A 9,440-nucleotide genomic window follows, 5' to 3' on the forward strand; every position below is an offset into this window, starting at 1 on the left:
CCACCCCCCAAATCCCCAGGAATTTCACGACACGAAGCTGGCAACCCTAAACATAAGCATGGTGTAGTGTATTCAAAGCCGCCTTGAATGCATGACATGTTGTGAAACATCTAACTGAACTGTAATGTTAAGCTCCGTCCTGGGCTAGGATCCAAATCCATCCAATAGTATTGCTAGCCCAGGAAGTAACAAGCCAATCACCTTCAAGCAAGCTCCCTGAGCGGGAACTCATGTGATTGGGCCTTATCTCTGCAACCTCATAGGTTGATATGTGTACAGTGGGTGTGGCTACATTAGCCGGGAATGTTTAAAAGCAGGACAGCTGCAATGTAAAGGCTGTTCTGGCTATCAGACGTTGATCCATGTTGGAGTTGTGTTCGAGTTGAGGAATAAAGTTGTGTTCTTGCTGAGTCACTCTCCGACTGCTTTGTTAAGCGAGCGACTTAACACGTGGTGAGTGAAGGACGGTGACACACTTTTGTGAAGGGTGGGTCGGCATTTTACTACCGCTGGCTACGTCGGCCGTCTGACTTTTCCTCTGTGAAAGCTCAGAGGGTGCATGTACATCATAGGGTTGACTGACTTTCCCTCACCCCGGAACAGCGTTGCCAGGATTCGGGGGGGGGCGTTCCGGGAGGTCCCCGACATGATGACGTCACCCGGAACTGACATCATCACCTTGGCAACGTCACACTGAGACACTCTGGTTTGAGGGCAAAACTCGATGGTTTTAGGTCAAATTTACCACAGAGTTTTGCCCTCAGACCAGGGCCTCCCACATAGTGCCCCAACGTGACGATGTCACATCCGGGTGTCGTCACCATGCCGGGGACGTGGCTGTTTGGGGGCAGGGTTTCCCCGCCAGCCAGCTGGCTGGCAGCGGGCTGAAGCCCCCCAAAACCAGAGGAACCCCTGCCAGGACTTGGGGACTGGCAACCCTATCCTTGAAAACTGTAGCCCCTGTGAGGACTACAATACCCAGAGGCCTCTGTGGCTAGATTGGCCTTATAGGCTTACAGTGTGGGTAGCTAAACCCAGAGTCACACAACTATGGGCCAGTGTTCCCTGTAAGGCTTAAGCTGAGTTAGCGTGAGCTTACATGTTTTTGTCTTCGCTCAGGAAGGAGGGCTCCAGAGCAATGTTCCCTCTAAGTTGTGGAGTCCTGTGAGCAAAAATCCTACTTTATGGGCTACTGGCATTAAAGTTGCGAGCGCACAAACTGGCTCCTGCATAGATTAGGTTGCTCCGGAGCCAGCCTTCCTGAGCTCAGGCAAAAATGTGTGAGCCGGGGACTAAAAAAACTGTGAGTCAGCTCACAATAACTCAGCTTAGAGGGAACACTGCTCCAGAGCAGACTAATTTATGCAGTAGCCAAATCGCTCGTTCACCACTTTAATGCCAGCAGCCTCACAAAGCAGAATTTTCGCTCACATGACTCCAGCTTAGAGGGAGCATTGCTGTGGGCTCCCCCGGTCTCCTAGCCAGGCCCAGATCTCCTTAGCTTCACAGAGTGGACTGATGCAAACTGCTCAAGCTTCTTTCTTCAGCTTGGGCCCCTCCACATAAAGATGCCAACCTCCAGGCGGGGCCTGGAGATCTCCCTGGATTACAACTGACCTCCAGGCTACAGAGATCTGTTCCCCTGGAAGTAAATGGATGGTTTGGAGGGTGGGCTCTGTGGCAGGGATCCACTCTGGTGCCCATGGGCAGCACGGCACTCACCAATGGCTTTCCTGTGTTTGGTGGGTGCCGTGTTTTTTAGACAGTGAGTGGGACCCCTGTCAGGAGAGCTTCTGGTTGGCCACTAGATTTCTGATTGGCTGTGGAGATGAAAACGACATTGTTTCATCAGCATCAACTACAGGGTTAGTTTTCTCTCTCTCTCTCTCTCACTCCTTTTTCCCAGTGCATTTTTAAAAAATTAGTCACCCTGTCCCCTGTATTTGGGCTTCCTCTCTGTGTATGGTTAGCTCCACCGCCCACGGTGGCCATTTTGTGTCCCACTTCCCACAGCAGCCATTTTGTGGTCGTGCCCACCATCCTATGTCAGGATTCCAAAGGAGCCTACAGACTCAAAAAGGCTGGGGACCCCTGCTCTGTTGCATTGTCCTTCAGTGAAACCCATCTCCACCGGCGGATCGGGTCCCGGGGGGGAACCACATCCCGACGTGCACGTCACCCGGAAGTGGCGCGACCACGCTGGGCACGCTGTAGGCTCCACTATGGTTTTCCCTTGGATGGTCGTGGCCCCGCCCCCAACGTGCCCGGCGTGGTCGCGTCACTTCCGAGTGACGTGGATGCAGATCTCCAGCCGGGAGTCCCCAACTGTGGCGAAATCCGAACTTGTCAACCCTAATCCCCTCCCCAAAGCCCGCCTACTGAAGGCTCCACCCCCCAAACATCCAAGGAATTCCCCAACCCAGAATTCTCTGCTTCCCCTTCCCGCCTCTCCAGCCCCGTCTTTGGCTCCTCCCTCTCTCCCCGCCCCTTTTCCCGCCGGCTCTCCTCTCACCTGGGGTTGACCTGACTGACAGGGATGTTCAGGCGGGCGGCAATGTCTTCCACCGTCTCGTTGCCCTCCGAGATGATGCCCACACCTTTGGCGATGGCCTTTGCTGTGATTGGGTGGTCACCAGTTACCATGATCACCTGGCGGCGGAGAAGGGCGGGGGACCAGAGGAGAGGCAGTGAGGGGAGAGGACGCCAAGACGACTATCCACCAATCCACCAAACCAGCCTGGGCTCCCTTTTGAGAGTTAGAAAGTTCAGGAGGGGGTTCCAAGAGGCCCGAAAGACAAAAATCTCCTTAGGAAGACGCACACTCCTTTTTGCTCATCAACACACCCCTAAACGCAGCTTTCTTTCTACAGCTATAAGCCAGTGCACATTCCCACAGCTTAAAATTCTGCAAGAGTCAAGTTGTTTATAGTGGTGTCGTTTCCCAGCTGGACGATCCCGCAGTTTAACGTAGGAATTCCAAACTGACGCAAGCTGATATTTATTCAAGAGCGTCCCATTGCATTTAGGGCCAAATTTTCCAGGGAAATACCTTTGGCTCAGACACAGACCAGCTGTCCGGACATGGGAATTCTAACGAGAGAGAAGACAGCTGGTGTGTGTCTCTTCCTACCACAACGAATGTCCTAAAAGAAAGCCCCAAAGTGTCACGGGCTTCTTAGTTGCCATTGGCTGAGCTACTCTGATGTCATAGAAGGCCTGGCCAAACAGCGGTCACGGAGCAAAGAAATTTATGTTCAGTCCTGCAAGACCTTGGGCGACACTGGGATTCACTGAAGAGCATGGGAATGTACGAATGCTACAGATTTCTGAATTGCTACAGATTTATGAATTCAGACATGTTTGCCATGTGCGAGATTCTCCTTCCACAGAGACATGAAGAAGGAGAAGGGTTGGTTTTATACCCCGCCCTTCACTACCTGAAGGAGTCTCAAAGTAGCTTACAATTGCCTTCCCTTCCCCTCCCCAAAGCACCCTGTGAGGTGGGTGAGGCTGAGAGAGTTCTGAGAGAACCACGACTGACCCAAGGTCACCCAGCTGGCTTCATGTGGAGGAGGAGTGGGGAATCGAACCCGGGTCTCCAGATTAGAGTCCGCCGCTCTTAACCACAACAGCAAGCTGGCTCTTCACCGCCACACCTGGATCTATTAGATGCAAGCTCAGCACCAAGAAAGAGATCTCTATGCACCCCACCAACACCAGCATGCCCTGTGGCGGATACATCTTAGCTGACTAGCCTTTGCAAAGGGGAATGGGCACTAAATTTTAGCACCAGCAGTTTGGCCTCCAGACTAGCTCAGCCTTCCTACCTTGATGCCGGCGCTACGGCATTTCCCGACGGCATCAGGCACAGCCGCTCGGGGTGGATCAATCATGGACATGAGCCCCACGAAGCAGAGGTTTTCGGTGGTGAAGTTGACGTCGTCGCAGTCGAAGGCGAATCCTTTGGGGTACTGCTCCTCGGGCAAGTAGTAAAGGCAGAAACCTGGGAGGAGGAGGAGGAGATGGAAGTCTTGGGAGGGCCTTCAGAACTGGAATGGCCGGGTGCAAATGCAGAGATTCTGCTTGTCCCTTTAAGAACTTGGACCCCCACCCCCTGCCACGTTTGTGGGTGCAAAAATACAGGCAGATTCTCTTTAAACACCTAGTCCCCGAGTTGCTACAAAAACCAGCTTTTCTTTTAAAGGGAAAAGAGACTCTGTTCTTTTCCCAATAAGATAGTTTCAGAGTACGGTTGCCAGCCTCCAGGTGGGGCCTGGGGATCTCCTGGAATGTAAACTGGTCTCCAGACAAGAGAGACCAATTCCTCTGGTGTCAAATGGCTGACGTGGAAAGTGGACTCTATGGCTAAGATTGCCAAACTCCAGCTGGTGGCTGGAGATCTCCTGGGATTACAATGGATCTCCCGGAGACAGAGAACAGTTCGCCTGGAGGAAACGGCCCCTTTGGAAGGTGGACTCTGTGGCATTACATCCCACTGAAGTCCCTCCCCTCCTCAAACCCCGCCCTCCTCAGCCTCCACCCCCCAGATCTCCAGGTATTTCCCAACCTGGAGCTGGCTACCCTGTCTACGGCATTATACCCCAATGAGTACCCTCCCCTCCTCAAATCCTTCCCTTCCAGGTCTCTGCCCCCAAATCTCCAGGAATTTCCCAACCCAGAGCTGGCAACCCTATTTCAGACGGTAGCTCCGTTTGTCTGTGGTAGAACTGATCGGTTCAAGTCCGGTAGCACCTTCGACACCAACAAGCTTTTCAGGGTATAAGATGGCAAGAGTCATAGGATCATAGAGTTGAGAGGGACCTCCTGGGTCATCTAGTCCAACCCCCTGCACAATGCAGGGAATTCACAACTATCTCTCCCCACACCCCCAGTGACCCCTACTCCATGCCCCGAAGTTGGCAAAAAAATCCTCCAGGAACTCTGGCCAAACTGGCCTGGAGAAAAATTGCTTCCTGACCAGTGTTCCCTCTAAGCTGAGTTAGTGTGAGCTAGCTCACAACTTTTTAGCCTCCGCCTCACACATTTTTGCCTTAGCTCAGGAAGGAGGGCTCCAGAGCAAACTAATGTATGCAGTAGCCAAATCGCTGGCTCACAACTTTAATGCCAGTAGCTCGCAAAGTAGAATTTCTGCTCACATGACTCCCCAGCTTAGAGGGAGCATTGTTCCTGACCCAAAAGTGGCGACTGGTATTTCCCTGGGCATGTAAGAAAGAATGAAGGAGGAGGAGGAGGTTGGATTGATACCCCACCTTTCACTACCCGAAGGAGTCTCAAAGCGGTGTATAATCTCCTTCCCCTTCCCCTCCCCACGACAGACACCCTGTGAAGCAGGTGGGACTGAGAGAGACCTTTCAAGAACTGCCCTTGAGAGAACAGCTCTGAGAGAACTTTGTGACTGACCCAGGGCCACCCCAGCCGCTACACGTGGAGGCATGGGGAATCAAACCCGGCTCTCCCAGACTAAAGTCCGCGCTCCTAACCACTACACCAAACTGTCTCCCGTCTTCAAACAGGGACTCTCAAACCTCGTAACCCCCCAAAACCTTATTGGTCCCTAAGGTGCTACTGGATCCAAATGTAGCCGTTCTTCCTTTCCGAGGAATAGGAAGAATCTCCTAGAAGAATCTCACTGGCAAACAGATCATGCAGCCCCTGCCTAGGGGCACCACGGTCTCCTCCGCGCCTCCCCAGCTTCCCCCGGGTTCTCTGGCACTCCTCCGCAGGCGTCTCCCTTACCCAGCACGCGCCGCCGAGTCCTCCTAGCTCCAGGTAGGCGTTCTGGAAAGCCTCTTTCATCTCCTCGTCCAGCGGCTGCTCTTTGCCCTGGAAGATGATGGTGGTGCATCGGTCCAAGATGCGCTCGGGAGCCCCCTTCATCACCAACAGGTAGCGGTTATCGTTGGGGTCCTCCGTCTCGTGAATGGAGAGCTGCGGGAAGGGAAGGAATGCTCTCTGGAGTCAAGCAGGACTTCCACATCTACAAATCATGGAGCTCTACGGGTTAAGACCCTCCTCACACCCAATTCCTCCCCCCCCCCAGGGGATGACTGATAGCCAATCCATGCAATATGCAGAATCAGGTATTGAGTCTCCACTTCAAATTGCCGGTGGTGGGTGGGGAGAAACGTCATGTTTTTAACGGATCCCCATGTTTTAAAAAAAATCCTTGCTTGAAGGAGAAGAAGAGATTGGATTGAAGCTGCCCGAGGAGCTACAGAGTCCAGTGTCTACTTAGGAATGTACAGAGGCCAGCTGTATCTTCAGTCATCTGTCAGAATTTCAGAAATGTTTCCAACCAACCCTAAGGCTTTGGAATCTAGAAAGGATAATGCTGTTATCCCATTGCCCATGATCAAATGGAAACCCTTGATTGATTCTCCTTCCAGGACTCCTGTGTTGGTGGGATCTGATGAATTTGACAAATGTCTCAGCAATGATAAGTTTTCCCATGAAGAGTACAGTAATGGTGCCCTTTCAGTCCTGCAGTATCCCTATGATAATGGTTACTATTTGCCCTACTACAAGAGGGAGAGGAACAAACAGAGCACTCAGATTACTGTCAGGTTTTCTGACAACATGAACAAAAACTAAAAAAACAACAAGCAATTAGATAAGCATATGGAGCAGAGGTCCATCAGTGGCTATTAGCCACAAGGTATAGGTAGGGGCTCTGGGGCAAGTGATGCTCTGTCTTCTTGGTGCTTGGGGGGGGTCAATAGTGGGAGGGCTCCTAGTGTCCTGGCCCCACTGGTGGACTTCCTGATGGCACCTGGTATTTCTGGCCACTGTGTGACACAGAGTGTTGGACTGGATGGGCCTTTGGCCTGATCCAACACTGGCGTCTCTTATGTTCTTATGATTTATACCCTGCCCTTCACTACCCAGAGGAGTCTCAGAGCGGCTTACAATCTCCTTTCCCTTCCCCTCCCCACAACAGACACCCTGTGAGGTAGGTGGGGGCTGAGAGAGCTCTGACAGAAACTGCTCTTTTTCAAGAACAGCTGTGCCAGAACTATGGCTTGCCCAAGGTGCAAGTGGAGGAGTGGGGAATTAAACCCGGTTCTCCCAGATTAGAGTCCGCGCACTTAACCACTACACCAAACTGGCTCTGGATTTGCAGTAAGCTAGCTCATCAGGGAAAAGGCTATGCTACACCACTCTCCCCTACATGCTGCACTTTCTGCATGCAATGCAACAAGATCTCTCATGCTGATCCAAAGAGGAGAGGTGCATGACTCCAAGGGAAGGGATCCCTGTCGTCTGGAGATTCCAGGAGAACTCCAGCCACCACCTGGAGGCTACAGAACAAAACTGCAGCACCGTGTATTAGATTATGAATTCATATTTCTTTTAACACTTTTTGCAGCCACTGCAGGGGTCATTTCCTGCGGGAGCACACAGGAGCGGAGCTCTGGCAGTAAGGAGCCCAGGGGGTGGGCACATGCAACAAGCCCCACCCCCTGCTCCCAGCAGCCCTCAGTCGGGCCATGAGGAGCAAGAAGCAGCCAGGTAAGTTGCAGACACACACCCCCAGGCCCGCCTTCAGGTACAAGCTCTCCCTCCTCTGTGAGGGCAGATCTGCACGTTCCCCCCCCCCCAATAGCTAGCAATCCAAAACAGACCAGTGGAGCCTGAGCGGTGGGTGTTGCCTTCTGACACACTTCCGGTGATGTCAGGGGGTGTGGCATATGCAAATAAGTTATGCTAATGAGATATGCTAATGAGCTCCTGCACCTCTTTTTCTACTAAACGACCCCTGAGTCACTGTATATATTGGGATATTTTACTGGGATACTTCTTGTAATGTAAAGTAAAGTCAATATAATACAAATTATAAATATCAAATTAAATCTTGTAAATTACATCAACTATACAACCTATGCCCTACAGGACTAGAAGTCGACATAGAAACCTTTGAAATGACATAACTCAAGCTAGAGGCCTTTGAGATGCCGACGAGAACCGGTGTAGCCTCATTTCTGCCTTCATCAGGTCTCACTGAGGAAAATTTACAATTAATTTTTTTTAATTACAGTTCTACAAATAAAAAAAATACTCTGCAGAATCGTACGTTTCCCTCAGTAAGACATGAAGAAACAATAATAGGATTGTACGTTTCCCTCAGTAAGACTTTTGGCCCTGTTGACATACGGCCCTACATGTTGTATAGCTGATGTGATTTACAATATTTAATTTGATATTTATAATTCGCATTACATTGACTTTATATTACAAAAACGATCGCAATGAAATACTATACGTAAGTGACTGCAGAACGTGCTAAAAGAAATAAGAATTCATAATCGGATACACGGTGCTGCAGCTAATCTAAAGACACCGTGGTCTTTTTGTTGTGTTGCGCACCACATGGAGGTTGGCAACCCAAATTTCCCCCTATGCATAGAGAGAATGCACAACCCCTCTTTGAACCAGACCTAGGTGAGGGGCAACCCCCCCCCATGAAACTTCAACTGCAGCTCTGATCGTAACATGTAAAAACCTTCCCCCACTGGCAAGCTGGCCTGCACCTTTCCCATCTCTTAGCCTGGGTCCAAACGGCACAATGTGAACGCACCATTTCCCATCTGACCACAGATGCCTGACAACCCTACATTGGCACATATGCGAATCGCTGGCCACTGTGTCTTAAATTGCATGGAAAAGGGCGCTGTGAGGGCGCTGTGATCCAGATTGCCTGCAAGTCGCTCCAACCTTGCTGCCTAATCCCAGATGAGTGAGATCTAGTTGTGCTCCCACAGTGCTGAGCAAAGGGCAATCGGTACGTGCCCAGAGGCACTCTTGCTTACAACTGCTGCTCGAGTTCCAAAGCTGGCATTGGTCTATCTAGGGGTTGGGGACATGCCAGAACTCTTAAGAGGGAAATGAAGTTTTCAATGGTATATGGAAAACTAATGAACTTTACATTTTAAAAAGAATTTTGTCAAAGAGGTTCTGGAACTCCGTTCTGCCACATTCCCCCAGAAGAAAAACCCTGGCGTTTATCCCTTAAAGCAGGGTGCCCCAACTTTTTTTAGTCTGCGGGCACTTTTGGAATTCTGACATAGCGTGGTGGGGCACAGCCACAAAATGGCTGCCATAAAATGGCTGCCGCAGGAGGCAAAGCCAGCACAAAAAAAATGGCTGCTGCATCTTACCTTCACTCCTTGTACTGCAGTGGCAGCTGCTGCCAAAGCAATGTTTTAAAAAACTGCACAGCCAAAGGCAGAAGCCCCACTTTCTAAAACACTTTCCATCCATCCACTTTCTAAAACACTTGGCGGCCACTACTAAAGTGGTTGGCGGACACCCTGTCTTAAAAAGAAGAAGAAGAGATTGGATTTATACACCACCCTTCACTACCTGAAGGAGTCTCAAAGTGGCTTACCATGTCCTTTTCCCTCCCCCCCCCCCACAACAGA

General features: G+C 50.9%; 1 protein-coding gene across 1 annotated transcript in view; it reads right to left on the reverse strand.

Moving 5' to 3' along the window:
* Positions 1–2,512: 2,512 nt before the first annotated feature.
* Positions 2,513–9,440, reverse strand: part of LOC107122231 (sodium/potassium-transporting ATPase subunit alpha-3-like) — a gene marked incomplete at its 3' end in the record, with an annotated part of 39,888 nt that continues 32,960 nt past the window's right edge. The window contains 4 exon segments of the mRNA XM_015425267.1: positions 2,513–2,649; positions 3,828–4,003; positions 5,758–5,769; positions 5,772–5,949. Of these exon segments, the coding sequence (XP_015280753.1) occupies positions 2,513–2,649; positions 3,828–4,003; positions 5,758–5,769; positions 5,772–5,949 (503 nt within the window).

The sequence above is a fragment of the Gekko japonicus genome, unplaced genomic scaffold, assembly GCF_001447785.1.
Source record: "Gekko japonicus isolate JY-2015 unplaced genomic scaffold, Gekko_japonicus_V1.1 scaffold3934, whole genome shotgun sequence".
NCBI classification, from domain to species: Eukaryota; Metazoa; Chordata; class Lepidosauria; order Squamata; family Gekkonidae; genus Gekko; species Gekko japonicus.